The following is a 15,322-nucleotide window of genomic DNA, read 5'->3' as shown; positions in this document are numbered from 1 at the left end:
GGGAGAATCTTACCCTCAGACCACCTCTGATTTTCTCAGTATATTCAGGGAGTAACAAACTTGATGGTTTCATTTAAATGGCTTTTGAACTCATCAGCTCAGAAAAATGTGTCCTGGCAGGAGAGATGACTTTGAAACAGATCCCATTCTAGTACACATGTAAATGTTGGCTAAGCTGGGGAATAGTCGTTACTTTTCTAACTCAAGGGTTGCTGGAGGAAAAAAAAAGACATCAAAACAGTACCCAAATAAGGTATCATATTTCTAACCATAATGCCCACCATACCCCCCAAAAAATGGATTGCAATATGGACTTAATAGGAATTTTTCAAGTATCCATCCAACATTATGGATCCAAAATGGCAACACCTGGTGGTTTTTATTGCTCCTACCAAGACTGCTGCAATGAGGAAGTTTGAAAGTTCATTGAAGAGATTTGATTTCTGGAATTAGAAGTTTGAGACTCTTAACTCATTTATATATAATGTAAAGTCCAACCTTGCTGGTAACTTCAATTAGCTTTCTTCACTGGAGAGATTCCTTTAAGGAATATTTTTCTGGAGCTATAAAAGAGACTAACCAATGAATCAAAGACTCCTTCTACTGTATGACACAAGTGACTTGATTTTTCAGCAAAAGATATGCTTAATTTACATTACTAATCTGAATACTGTATACTTAACACCTTTTGGGCCATACTCTGAGCAGCTCATGTAGCTGATAAAGTAGTGAGAAAAGCTGTCGACATTTATATCAGCATTTTTATGAGTCCAGGTGCTTGATATATTGCGACCAAATAAATTGCCTATTCACAGCATTTCAAAGGTACATTTTTCAGTCTAGCTTAATTTTTCAAAATTGATCATTGATAATTTAAGCTATTTTGCACTCATGGCACTAGCTTTGGAGGCCAGTGGGATTTTTGTTAATTCCATGTTAAGTATAGAATGTTTAATAATTTAATTATCTTTGATAGTGATAGGCACACCAGTAACTAAGAAATGCAGTTGTAGCATTATCACTTTGAAATACCTAGTTAGGAGGATACATTTAATTGAGTACCTATTCTGCATAGATTTGGCACCTTGCCATACGTGTGTATGTATGTTGCTCTGGTTTATGCACACATTGAATTTGTAGACAAGCAGAATACCAGTGCTGCTTTACAGAGTCTACTGCTACATGCAGAGCTACTAGCTACATGTCTTCTGTATTTGCTTTACCATGAAGTCCTGAGCAAGACCTAAACCCTTGTTCGCTTTTTCGTAGAGCAGAGAGGAGCCTTCAGGGGAAGTAGAGGTGGCCGAGGTTGGGGAGCACGAGGAAATCGTAGTCGGGGAAGACTCTACTGAATAAGACATCACATTCTTCAGCATTGTCATGAGCTTAATATACTTAAATTCTACTACTCATTGGATTGCTGGGGATGTCCCTTTAAAAGGACTGCTGCCTTCAGCTAAAAACTTAATGTTCTTTATACCTTTGTATGTATGATCTACTTTTGTAACAGACCATGGTTGTGTCCAAGGTAAAAACCACAGTGATATTTTTGAATGCTTTGTTCACAATCTTGACTTGTTTTTGCGATATCATTATTATTCAAACTTCATCTTGTGAATCTTTTACTTTCAACATCTTGGCAATTTGTTACTGAAAGCTATTCAAGTCTAAAATGTAATGAAATTCTGTCCATTTTTGGTAACTGGTAAAGATGATCAGTTGAAAGTTTATGGATTTCCTCTACCCTCTGTCATGTTTTTTTTTTCTTTTGCCCAATATATGGAGAAGAGTAATGGTCAATCTTAACATTTTATTTTCATTGTTTTTTAAATAAAGCTGCTAGGCATTTCCTACCTAGTGTTATAAAAGCAAAATACTTATCAGCTTTCTTAAAATGTAGAAATGACATTACATTTTTAGGAGGAAGTAAGTTACTTTGCACTTCTTACTTAACTCTTCTCCATATGTTGATATAAACTTTGACTATGGATCTTACTATTTGCATAGAAATATGTATGTATAATATACATACATAAGCATGTGTGTGTGTGTTTGTGTGTGTGTATACACACATGCTGTGAAACTTGACTACACAACATAAATCATTTTTTAAAATTCCTGGAACCGGTAGTCTTTGACACGGTGATGATCCTTTTAACTCTGAATCCATTGTTGTTACCTAGGTTTTCCTCCCAGTAGTGAGGGATTTTGAGTCAGTTGCACTTACATGATTATTGTTATTTAAAACTAAAAATAAACAAAGGCTGCATTTTCAAAGATAAATTTGGAGATCCCTGCTGGAGAAATACAGCCAAAATATTGAATCGGATGTACATATAGGTTTCTACAGGATGAGATAGAATAATTTAGAATTTGGAGATTTAATAACCAGGGCAACCCAGGAAAAGTGACTTGAAAACATGGTGTACCAATAAGTAAGGGATGCTCTCTCGGTTTGCTTTTGCCACTTTCAAGATTTTAACTTCTCAGGTTATTAATCAAAATTATTGTATAAGTTAGCTAATAGAATCTTTAGGTTAAAACAACAGACGGGGGGTTTGTGGAGTGTTTAATGTCATGGGCATTTTTAGTAGCATAGGCCCTTTGCTCTGCATTTGAATGTTCCATATATTTTTGTTCCACAGTTAATCTTCCCTCCCCCAAGTTTGCTATTCAGATTCAATGCCTGAATGACATTTTCTAGTAGTTTAACATATTTTTTGAGGAATAGCTCGTGATTCCAATGCAGGTGTCTTCATTACTCTTACCTCTACAATGGGGAAAAAGCAAAACCCCTTTGTTAGAATTACTGCACATGTTTATGGGAAAAATATTTTTTAAAGACTAGAATGATACAAGTGAGCAAAAGAAGTTGGTCAGCTTGACTATGGAGTGGTGGCAATAATCTCTAAAACATTCCAAAAGACTGAGCTGAACCTAAGCTCCCTTGGAATCTGAACATAGGAACATGGAATTGCCATTTGAAAACTGTGACCAGATAATCTGGACCTCAGACGCATCAGCCAGTGGCCGAAAGCCATTTCAAGTACAGTAACTATCGGGACTACAGTTACACAAATTTCAACATGAAGTGTAACTTTTCCTCTTTTTCCTTTTTAAAGCATATTTGTAAACTCAAAGCTGAGCAGAAGTGACTTTACTTTCTCAAGTTTGATACTGAGTTGACTATGTTCCTTCCTTTGCCACCTCATTGTCCCCCTTACCTTTCCTAAGGCAATAGTGCACAACTTAGGTTATTTTTGCTTCAGAAATTTGAATGAAAAACCTTCATGCCATGTATTTTTTTTCTTTTGCAAGACACCTGTTATCACCTTGTTCAAATGTAAATGTTCCCTTTATGCTTTTGAAATAAATTTCCTTTTGTAATTTTGTTTTGTGTCTTGATGTGTTATGATTATGTTAACTAAAGATTCCTAAACATCCATTATTGATTGCTTCTATTTTGCCAAACAGTCAGTACTGCCAAGCAGTGTGTTAGACCATGAAAATATAAAAGATGGACAAGTTGGGTCTGCCTTCAAGGAGTTCAGTCTTGCAAGTTATCTTTAATTTTCATCCTTCGAGATTTATTTTTAAGAGCTAATATGCTTCTGAAAAAAAGGATCTGTTTATTTTTACTGAAGCAAAACAGCTACATACTTGCCAAATCATTGTGAAATAATTTCCATCTTCAAGTTAATATGTAAAGCAAGTCAGAATGTCTTAATTTGACTGCCAGTCTTTACTAAAAATCTTCCTGAAGTAGCACCGAGAATGGCTAGGAGTGTTTTAAAGCCAAAATTTAAATGGATCAGAACGAGGTAACAAAAGTCCCTTGGTGATCACAACCAGTCCTGTGGCTTTAATACCACCTACATGCTGAGAACCGCCACATTTCCGTGTCCATGATTTCTTGCCCTGGAGTTTCATGGTAGCCTTCTGATTGATCTCCCTGCTGTTGCATTGAACTCTTTACCGCCTGTTCTAAACATGACAGCAGAGATCCACTCCTGCTTGAAGCTGTTCAGTGGCTCATTTCAGAATAAAAATCAAAAACAACGCCATGGCTTTTCATCCCTGACCTCAGCTGCCACCCTTCCTCTCCATCACTCTGCCCCCGTGAGCTGGCTTCCTGCAGCCTAGGCAGACACACCTGCCTTCGGATGTTTGCACTTGCTGTTCCCTCTAGCCACTCTTTCCCTTCTGTCTGCCTGTCTAACTCCATCTCCTTCAAATCCTCAAAAGTTCACCTTAAGGAACTTTAAATATTGCGATGCCCCTTTCTATCCTGCCAAGACTCCAAATCCCACTTACCCTACCGCATGTTCTAACATACTGCATAGTTTACTTGAATGTTTTTTACTGTCTTCCCCTGATAGAATGTAATGTGGCTAAAATGCCACAAAGGGAAGGATTTTTGCATTTTACTCACTGATAATTCCAACTACCTAAAACAGTGCTTGGCACATAGTAAGTTTTCAATAAAAAGTCAAAAGCAGTGTTTCAGGCTTTGGGAACATCGTGGTGAACAAGAGAGGCAAACTCCTGGGAGTTCACGTTCTCTTATTACACAGAGCCTGATAAATAGTCTTGATTTTAGAGAGCAGTATGATGGAAACACTGAAGCATTCTAATGCGACAATGTGTAAGAGCTAGCATAGAAAGAATGATTAGGAAAATTCTCTAAAGGATTAATTTGAGCCAAGACCTAGATGATGATTTGGAGACAGGCTAGTGAAGATCTCAAGGAAATGCATTTGAGATGGAGATGAAGGCAACAGACACTGCAGACACTGGCTTTAAGAACACCAGGCTGTGCTAAAAACAAAAAAGTGGGGTGGGAGTGCTATCCCAAATCTTTTAGGTTCCTAGTTTCAATTTCTGGGCTCCTAAATTCCTCATCTATGATAATGAACTACTTTCAGTGACTCAGAGGGCACTGTGCTCTTTGTAAATACTGGGGCATGTTTCCCCTGTCCAGAAAATCATTGTTACCTCACACCCCACTCCACTCCTACTCAACCAGCTAATGGATTCATCCTTGAGGCCTGACTAGATTGCATTCTATTTTGGAAGCCTTTCTTCCCAAGGTGTGTGACCGACCAGCACCTGTGTGCTCCCTGCGCACACTATCTTCTCCCCGTGTTAGAAACTGTAGGAAGAACTCAAAGCCGTTCTGGACAGGTGGAAAACAAGTGAGATTCAATTCTAGCAAGTGTGATGGAAACTAAAACTTAGACCAATGAAATCTAATTTATTTTAAAAACCTAAAAAATAATAGATTCATTCCTAGAAGCTGTACATTTACTATGTAAAACTAATGCAATCAGAAATAAGAAAATCAGTAAAATTCTGGTCATAAAGAGTTGATATTAGAAACAAGATCTGAGGGGCACCTAGGTGGCTCAGTCAGCTGAGCATCCAACTTCAGCTAAGGTCACAACTTTACGGTTCATGGGTTTAAGCCCCGTGTCTGGCTCTGTGCTGACAGTTCAGAGCCTAGAGCCTGCTTCAGACTCTGTGTCTCCCTCACTCTGCCCCTCTCCTGTTTGTGCTCTCTCTCTCTCTCCAAATAAATAAACATTAAAAAAAAAAAAAAAAAAGATCTGAGACAAGGCCTTGATACATAGAATACTAGCTACAGATCCAAATAGTATTCCTCAAGAAATGTCAGAAAAGGAACAGAGAAGAACAAATTTAAAAATGAGGAAATGGTATTCCTATAAGGAAAACCTAAAATTTAGCTTTCTATAAAGTGGTAAGATCAAAAATCACAAACTCGTTTAAGGTTTTAATAGAATGAACCTGAATTTCACCATAAAATGAGGATATTAATTATATGGAACCAGAAAAACCCCAAATAACCAAAAGCAATCCTGAAAAAGAAAACCAAAGCTGGAGGCATCACAATTCTGGACCTCAAGCTGTATCACAAAGCTGTAATGATCAAGACAGTATGGTACTGGTGCAAAAACAGACACATAAATCAATGAAACAGAATAGAGAGGGGCGCCTGGGTGGCTTAGTCGGTTAAGCGTCCGACTTTCGCTTAGGTCATGATCTTGCGGTTCGTGGGTTCGAGCCCCGCGTCGGGCTCCGTGCTGACTGCCAGCTCAGAGCCTGGACCCTGCTTCAGAGTCTGTGTCTCCCTCTCTCTCTGACCCTCCCCTGCTCGCACTGTCTCTCTCTCTCTCTCTCTCCTAGAAATAAATAAAACATTAAAAAAAAAAAAAACAGAATAAAGAACCCAGAAATTGACGCACAAACAAATGGCCAACTAATCTTTAACAAAGCAGGAAAGAATATCCAATGAAATAAAGAGTCTCTTCAGCAAATGGTGTTAGGAAAACTGGACAGAGACATGCAAAAGAATGAACCTGGACCACTTTCTTACACCATACACAAAAATAAACTCAAAATGGATAAAAGACCTAAATGTAAAACAGGAAGCCATCAAAATCCTAGGAGAGAAAGCAGGTAAAAACCTCTTTGACCTCAGCCACAGCAACTTCTTACACAACATGTCTCCGGAGGCAAGGGAAACAAAAGCAAAAGTAAACGATCGGGACCTCAACAAGATAAAAAGCTTGTGCATAGCAAAGAAAACACTCAGCAAAACTAAAAGGCAACCTATGAAATGGGAGAAGATATTTGCAAATGACATATCAGATAAAGGGTTGTATCCAAAATCTATAAAGAATGTATCAAACTCAACGCCCCCCAAAATATACATAAATCCAGTGAAGAAATGGGCAAAAGACATGAATAGACACTTTTCTAAAGAAGACATTCAGATTGCTAACAGAGACATGAAAAAATACTCAACATCACTCATCATCGAGGAAATACAAACCTAAACCACAAAGAGATACCACCTCATACCTGTCAGAATGACTAAAATTAATAACTCAGGCAACAACAGACGTTGGCAAGCATGCAGAGAAAGGGGAACCCTTTTGCACTGCTAGTGGGAATGCAAACTGGTGCGGCCACTCTGGAAAACAGTATGGAGGTTCCTCAAAAAATTAAAAATAGAACTACCCTACGACCCAGCAATTGCACTAGTAGGTATTTATCCAAGGGATACAGGTGTGCCATTTTAAAGGGGCACATGTACCCCAATGTTTATAGCAGCACTACTGACAATAGCCAAAGCATGGAAAGAGTCCAAATGTCCATTGACTAATGAATAAAGAAGATGTGGTGTGTATATATACATATATATATACACACACACATATATATGTATATATACACATACACAATGGAATATTAACCAGTGATCAAAAAGAATGAACTCTGCCATCAGCAACAACATGGATGGAACTAGAGTGTATTATTCTAAGCAGATCATGACTTCACTCATATGTGGAATTTAAGATACAAAACAGATGAACAGAAAGGAAAGGAGGCAAAAATAATATAAAAACAGACTCGTAAATACAGAGAACAAACTGAGGGTTGCTGGAGGGGTTTGCAGTGGGAGGATGGGTTAAATGGGCAAAGGGCATTAAGGACATTTGTTGGGATGAACATTGGGTGTTATATACAGGGGGTGAGTCACTGGATTCTACTCCTGAAATCATTATTGCACTATATGCTAACTAACTTAGATGTAAATTAAAATAAAAATAAATTTGTAAAAATTAGGATATTGAAACTTGAGTGTATGTGGGAGTAAAAGCTGGGAGTGGGGGCAGATATTATCTTTAGCTACTTACAGAATGGTCACAATACACTTACTCCATACAAACTGCCCTTCCCAAATGTATTAACAGCTGCAAGCCTTTTGATAAATTCATGTCTGGGAAGTCTGTATCAGGAAAATTCTTTTGGTGCTGACTATCATGTTATCCTCAGAGCAGCCCTGGTGTCACTGTGAATTAGAATCCTGGGCTGACTGGACATTTGGTCTCATCCATAGTAGTCCTCATGCTTCAGACTCCTTGATCTGTTTGGCAAACAATTTCTAAATGAAACTGTTATATTTAGGTATTCTCTGCCTTTCCTTTGTAAATCCCGTTCACTTTGCTCATAACTTTTGGGGAGATATACATCTACAGCCCTTCCTGCCATAACTAGCCTCCCTCCCTATCCACCCTATCAACTTCTATCAATTGAAAATCCCTCTAAAGGAATTAACTGTATGCTGAGTAAGCTGCCAATAATTCCTTCCATATCTGCTTGAACATAATGCTTCACTTAGCAAGATAAGTCAATTTCCTTTTCCCTTTGAATCTGAGCTATGCTTATTCCCTTCTCTGACAAGGAGAATGCAGAAGAGACACTTCCAGTTCTGGGTCTGGCCCTCAAGTAGCCTGGCAGCTTCCATCATGTAGGAAACCCCTATAACTACCCTGAGAGAAAGCCCAGCCACCCCCAGCCGTTCCAGCCACTTCAGCTAAAGTACTAGATATGTACACGCCAGCCCCAGCTGAAGTCCCAGCTGAACGCAGCCTTACGAGTGACCCCAGACAAGAAGAACCACCCAGCTGAATCTAGCCAACAAGCTATGAAATATAATAAATATTGTTTTAAAGTTAAACATTTAAAAATGCCACTACAATTTAAGTTGGTTTACCATGAAGCAAAAGATAATCAATTAACAGAATTAAAACCAGAATGTTAATTCTCTCAGGTATATTTTTATCTTATATTTTCTCTAAGGAATAAACAATATGGAAATTCTCTGCTACTTTCAGTTAAAATGGCCCAAAGGAGGAGATAATCCAGGAAGTTCATTTTATCATTGTCCAATTACTGGCTTCAAAAACTCTATGAAGATAATAAATAAAAGTCAAACTAACCAAGGTTTTGGAAGATAAAAATATATTTGTACAGGAAATTCTTCCTGTCATCAGATGCTAAGAATGTATAACTAATTGAACAAAGAATTACTCAAGAGTTTAGTTGTTCAAAATTTACAAAGCACTACCAAAGCAACAAACAGGCCAATACTTCTGATGAACATAGATGCAAAAATCCTCAACAAAATGCAAGCTGCATTCAAAAATACATTAAAAGAATCATTCACCCTGATCAATGGAAATTTATTCCAGAGATGCAAGGATGGTTCAATATTTGCAAATCAATGTGATACACCACAGTGACAAAATAAAGGATAAAAATCATATGATCATCTCAATAAATACAGAAAAAGCATCTGACAAAATTTAACATCTATTCATGATAAAAACTCTCGGCAAGGTGGGTTTAGAAGGAACATACCTCAACACAATAACAGCCATATGTGAAAAACCTACAGCTAACATCATATTCAATGCTGAAAAACTGACGGCTTTTTCTCTAAGATCAGGAACAAGAACAAGGATGTCCACTCTAACCACTTTTATTCAGCATAAGTGGAAGTCCTAGCCACAGCAATCAGACAATAAATAAATAAATAAAATGCATCCAAAATAAAGAAGTTAAACTGTCACTATTTACAGATGACATGATACTATACATAGAAAACCCTAAGGATTCCACCAAAAAACTATTAGAAGTAAAAAAATGAATTCAGTGAAGTTGCAGGATACATAGAAATCAATTGTGTTTCAAGTGCTAATAATGAAGTAGCAGGAAGAGAAATTAAGAAAACAATTCCATTTATAATTACTCCAAAAAGAGTAAAAATACCAAGGAATAAAAACTAAGGAAGTGAAAGAAAGACCTTACTCTAAAAACTATAAAACGCTGATGAAAATGAAAATGACACAAATAGCAAGATATTCCACGCTTACGGACTAGAAGAACAAATATTGTTAAAATGTCCATACTACCCAAAGCATTCTACAGATTCAATGCAATCCCTGTCAAAACACCAACAATCTTTTTTCACAAAACTAAAACAATACTAAAATTTGTGTGGAACCACAAAAAGACTTCAAATAGCCAAAGCAATCTTGAGAAAAAAGAGCAAAACTGGAAGTATCACAATCCCAAATGTCAAGATATACTACAAAGCTGCAGTAATTAAAACAATATGATACTGGCACAAAAATAGACATATAGGTCAATGGAACAGAACAGAGCCCAGAAATAAACCCATGCTTATCAGGTCAAGTAATCTACAACAAAGACCCTTGACCCGTGAAAATAGTGAGATCGTACGTGTGTGTTAAGCTGCCAAATTTATGTAATTTGTTACACAACAACAGAAAACTAATACAGGATCACAAACGACAAGGGTTATCATCTAGGGAAGACAGAGGTGCATGGTACATTCCGTCCCTTTATAGGTTAGCTTGTGAGTGTCAGAGAAATTGCTGTTGGCCAAAATATGAGATGTTGGGGCTTCTCTCAAATTCCTCATCATCCTTCAAACATGTTCAGGCTCTAGGGTCAGGTCGATTAAGTCCAAATCTGAGGTCTGCAACTTATTAGCTATATGATCTTGACCAAATTACTTAACCAGTCTACACCTGGGAATCAGCAAAGATTAATGGGGACTATGTGTGTACACTGCCAGTACGTATGAAACACTTAGCAAATATTAGATGATGACAGTTGCCATTACTTAGCAAATTTTTTATACAGGTTAGGAGGGTTGATGTCTACCCCTTAAAATAAGATGCTGAGAGCAAGAAGACTCCATCACTTGCCACTCCTCTATTTGAAAATTTTTGAAAACTTGCTATTGTCTATATTTAAACTCTTTAGTATGACATTCAAGAAACCCCTGCAACCTGCCAGTGTTTTCACTGTTTCGCATATATTGCTTATTCTGCTTGAATCAGCACCTTTGCTTGAAACCTTTCACCTGGCTGGTTGCACTTTCTTCTACAAATGTGCCTACATACACCTCCATTATCCTGTATTTCAATTGTTAACCTGCCAATATTCCACTAAATTGCACATTGCTCAGTGGTCAGATCTCCATACCCACTGTCTAGCAGAGTACTAAACAAAAAAAAAAAAAAAAAAACACAGAAAAGCCACACATTTTTATGAGATGAATGTTCATTACTGCAATCCTCTAAGGAAAGCTAGTCTCAGAAGGAACTAAAAACCAATGCTGTGGTCATTGCTTCCATAGTATGAAAGTGATGTTTAAATACTTGGCAATTGTTTTTGTTTTCCAGCAATATGCCAAAGTAGGGAAGTGGTCAGGCAAAATTCTCACCCTCCTTTTCCCAAAGAGAAAACCAAAAGCATAATGAGTCTAACCACAAAATGACACACAAAGCTAGAAGGCAGCCTTGAAACACCTAAAACGGAATACCTAACTAGAAGCTAGAAGGCAGGCTAGTCGCTTGGCCCACATGTTGGTTCACTAGAGAGAAGTGATTCTTAATGCACGTACCAGTCCCCTGGGACTCTTGCTGAAAGGTAGAATCTGATGGGGAGGGGTGAAAGAGCCAACAATGTGCATTTCTAATAAACTGCCAGGTGATGCCAATGCTATTGGTCTCCAGGTCTCCAGATCTAGACTTCCAGCCTAGACCTGTGTTGCCCAGTGAGGTAGCCACTACCCACATTCCGCTCTTAAGCCCCGAAATCTTGCTAGCCTGAATTTTGATGAGCTGGAGGTCTAAAACACATAACCTATTTCGACGACTTAAGACAAAAAAAGATCTCAGTAATTTGTACAGATTTCATATTGAACTAATACTATATTATATATAGTGGGTTAAATAAAATGTGCTACTTAACTGTCTTTGTTTTAAAATTTCGTATGTGGCTTGCGGCGGCTCACATATTTATACTGAACAGCACTGCCCTAGACTGACAACCCGCCCAACTTCGAAGCTTCTACTGTTAGGGAAATAAAAGAGAATCCATCTCTTCCCTTAGGCGTTTTGAAAGCATACTTTATATTTCTCAACTATATTACACAACCAGATATTAAAATGAAATAAAGTGAAAACCAAGGTTTTATTAAGACTATACACACACACACACACACACACACACACACACACACACTCCGTATACTCCGAGTCCTCTTATTTCGACTTAGGCTCCACCTAGAACACGACTTTTATCTCCCTCTGGTTCCCACGTAACGCGTACAGGAAAACAGTAACAAAAAAGCGGTCTCCGACCTGAAGCCAAACCCGGCAGCTCGGGCCGCCCAAACGGAGGCTGAAATAGCCGGTCGTCAGCGGGCAGCGCCCCCTGGGCTCCACCTCCTCCAGCGCCGACCTCCCCAAGATGGCGGGCGGCGGGGGCCCGCTTCCGCTTCCGGTGCGAGCGGCCGGGCCGGGGGGGCAAGATGGCGGCGGCAGTAGGGGTCCGCGGCCGGTGCGAGCTGCCGTCTTGCTCCGGCCCAGGCTGGCTCCTCAGCCTTTCCGCCTTGCTGAGTGTGGCGGCTCGAGGGGCCTTCGCCACCACGCACTGGGTCGTCACGGAGGACGGGAAGATCCAGCAGCAGGTAGCGGCCATTAGCGTCCCTCTCCGCCCGCGCCCGCCCTCGCCCCGGGGGATTCCCAGGTCCGGCCCCTGGCTGTTTGGCTCCAAGCGGCCCCGCCCCCAGCGTACCTTCCCACGGTCCCGGCGCTGGGGTCCGAGCGACCCCGATGCTGAGACCCGGCGTCGCCCCCTCCCCATTCGTCCTGTGGCCCTCGCCTCAGCCGCTTGCAAGTTCTCCGCCTTCCACCCCTGGGGCAGCGTGCCGCGTGGGAAGAGTCGCCCGGCTGCGCGGGGTCGGACTCCGGGGACATCTTGTTGTACTTGGGCTTTAGAAACCGCAGATTCATTATCCTTGCCTCTGGTTCCTCTCGGGCCCACCACGCGTCACCAGCCCTCCCCGAAGAAGTAGAAAGCAGGTGGCGGCGCCGGGCTGTGCGCGAGTCCCAGGGCGGTGACAGCCTCGGCACCCCTAGGCAGTGGGTCATCTAATGCTTCCTTCCCCAGTCTCCTCTTGCAGTGCTGGAATTCGTGTCAGGCCGAGGTGGTTGGAGCTTGTACCGTTACCCAGGGCAGCAGGGGCTCTGTAGAGACAGCATGCACTTTGCTTCCGAAGGAATGCTTGGAGATGCCTCTGGTGGCGTTGCCTGCCTCTTTTCAGCTGTAACTGCCCTCGTTTCCCAGTGGACTTTGTTTCTTTACCTAGTTCCTCTAGTCCAGCCCCGCAAGGAGAATATGCGATTTCCTGGATTCTTGTGTGTCCGTCCGAACCAATTCCTCAGAGGAGAGACTGCTTTTCTTACATAACTTTGTGGTTGCCTACGTTTTGTGAATGCCGCCGATCCCTAAAGAGTAACGTGCGTGTGCTCTGCTGCAGAATCTTGGTAAACTGAGTGACTTCCAACACTTGAGAGCAATCTGGAAAAGTCCCGCAAACATTTAGGAAGTGAATTGTGTGCCCCATGCAGTTCAGCTCCCTGATCTCAAGTGTATTAACCGTCATCGTGTGAAATTATGGACCTTTCGATTGTGTGTAATGAATGATGATAGGAACACGGTGCAAGGTTTACTTTTGTATGAAGTGGGGTTCTCGTTTAGATTTGCCTTGTGCTGACAAATTTTACCTCGCGTATAATGAGTGAGTTAAACAATGTAAAAATCAGCGTTGGTACTGTTCAGTATTTTTAGTATATCTGAGAAAAGACTAACTTCTTATTGGGTCGTCGTTTTCTCTGTATCAACTTACATTAGAAGAAATGTACTTTTCATGGCCATACCATTTGAGCTTTAAAAATAGGTGTGCATTTCAGGAACTCTAGAAAGCGCTGCAAGTTTTTGTCTTTAAAAAACGATCAGAAATTTTATGTGAGTCCTGGCTGCTTCCTCCTACCCTCTTTTATTTCCTGATGATAGTTTTCCCTGAGGCCCTCACGAAGGGATACATGGAATTAAGTCACTCTTGCTGCAATTTGGGGAGCCCATCTCCTATTGGCTCTTCTGCAATATTGTTTTTGGCCACAGCTATTTATACACTATGACATTGACTTCTCCTTCCCATTTTGGTGTCCTGCCTCTCAGCCTAGGAAGTAGCCCATCTGAAAAGTGAAAGCTGGTAGAAATGTATTATTTGCTGAACATTGCAGTGTGAAAGTAGAACCTGAATTTTTTTAACCCAAACCCCCAAATTCTTTTCTTTTTTGCACATTGGATACTTATGTTTTAGTGGGGGAAAGGTAGAGGTTTCTGTAACTTCCCTCAGAAAGGGAGAAATTTGAAGAATCTTTTGGAAATCTGCCAAGTCACTCCTGAAGTAGGTAGTTAGGCTTAAGGTTAGGAAAGCAAGGTTTCTTTACTACAAGCTTTTAACAATTATCTTTTTCAGTGAATTTTCCAATACTTTGCTACGTAACATTTACAATGTTAAGTTCTGACAGCCACAAAATTTTATACCAGAAGACATAAAGTTGGTGTCTTCTGCAGAACAAGAAGAGGCTGGGGAAGGAAAGGTGGATTTAATCTGAAGGAAAAGCAACACTTGTAAGTAAAGTAAGAGAGTTGAACACCCGGTGAGCTTGTGAGTGCCACTCTGATAGCTGGGTATGTTACCCATGCTGTCCTTCCTGGGAATATTTTGAATGCAGGCAGAATCCAAAACTCAGTTTAGATTGTGGTGAATTATCACATTTGCATATGCTTATTAAAGAACTGAAAGATCCCTTTAGTATATGGATTTGGGTACACTACAGGTTTCTTCATACATTCAGCAGCAATTAATTAAAAGCTTTATATATATATATATATATATAGTCAGTTAGGACACTATATATATATATATATATATATATATATAGTGTATATATGCAAAGAATATGGTTTGCAGGATGGTTTGCACTATATATATATAGTGTCCTAACTGACATACCATATTCTTTGCTACTTATTTTTGGTTATAATATCTGCATGAGAGCAGAAGTGTGATTTTAGTTTTAAAGTGGTCTAATATCAGGGAGAGAGCTAAGGGTAAACTGAAATGGCAATTTTAGAATATTAGCAGGGCAAGTACCTTTTGGAACTCTTTGCCTGATATTTAAACCTGTGCAAATTAGGTTGAAGAGGTCATTATTTTCCATAGTGAACATGGACAAGTATTTATGAATTAAAAATCTGAATTGCCCAAAATATAGACTTACATAGGGATATTTCCCATCACTATAAAGTTTTAAGTACAGTAAGCAGTTCTTCCCAGGAGAAGAGAACAGTTGTTTGGTTTTTCTAATCCAAGCCTTAGCAAAATAAAGATAGGCTCTAACCCAGAAGTTACGACTACAAACTTGTAAACATACAAATATGTTGGAAGACCTAGCCTTGTAAGGAGGTTGAAATGGAGCTTCAGTCAGAGCAAGGAGACAGCCATCCTTCCAGGCACCCCCTCCTAGTCAGAGCTGTGGTCACTTATGGCAAGTGTTGAGCA

The 15,322-nt window shown here is 39.8% G+C and overlaps 2 protein-coding genes and 1 long non-coding RNA gene across 5 annotated transcripts in view; 2 read left to right on the top strand and 1 right to left on the bottom strand.

The window, feature by feature from the left end:
* API5 (apoptosis inhibitor 5) overlaps positions 1-1,915 on the top strand; it is a 26,068-nt gene extending 24,153 nt beyond the window's left edge. Inside the window, exon 14 of one of the 2 annotated variants that reach the window (XM_039226775.1) lies at positions 1,275-1,915. In XM_039226775.1, the coding sequence (XP_039082706.1) occupies positions 1,275-1,297 (23 nt within the window). In that variant the 3' untranslated portion in view covers positions 1,298-1,915. Of the gene's footprint in view, positions 1-1,269 lie in introns of both variants that reach the window. The other variant, XM_039226774.1, reaches the window with a different exon arrangement.
* Positions 1-15,322, bottom strand: part of LOC120228427 — a 22,074-nt gene extending 6,752 nt beyond the window's left edge. Inside the window, exon 1 of one of the 2 annotated variants that reach the window (XR_005527503.1) lies at positions 15,195-15,322. This is a non-coding gene — a long non-coding RNA (uncharacterized LOC120228427). Of the gene's footprint in view, positions 1-12,047; positions 12,136-15,194 lie in introns of those variants that run through there. The other variant, XR_005527502.1, reaches the window with a different exon arrangement.
* Positions 12,198-15,322, top strand: part of TTC17 (tetratricopeptide repeat domain 17) — a 126,543-nt gene continuing 123,418 nt past the window's right edge. The window contains exon 1 of the mRNA XM_039226773.1: positions 12,198-12,376. Within this exon, the coding sequence (XP_039082704.1) occupies positions 12,218-12,376 (159 nt within the window). The 5' untranslated portion in view covers positions 12,198-12,217. The remainder of the gene's footprint in view (positions 12,377-15,322) is intronic.

Source organism: Hyaena hyaena, unplaced genomic scaffold, assembly GCF_003009895.1.
Source record: "Hyaena hyaena isolate Hyena2069 unplaced genomic scaffold, ASM300989v1 scaffold_23, whole genome shotgun sequence".
Classification (NCBI taxonomy): domain Eukaryota; kingdom Metazoa; phylum Chordata; class Mammalia; order Carnivora; family Hyaenidae; genus Hyaena; species Hyaena hyaena.
This window is presented reverse-complemented; position numbering and strand designations above follow the sequence as displayed.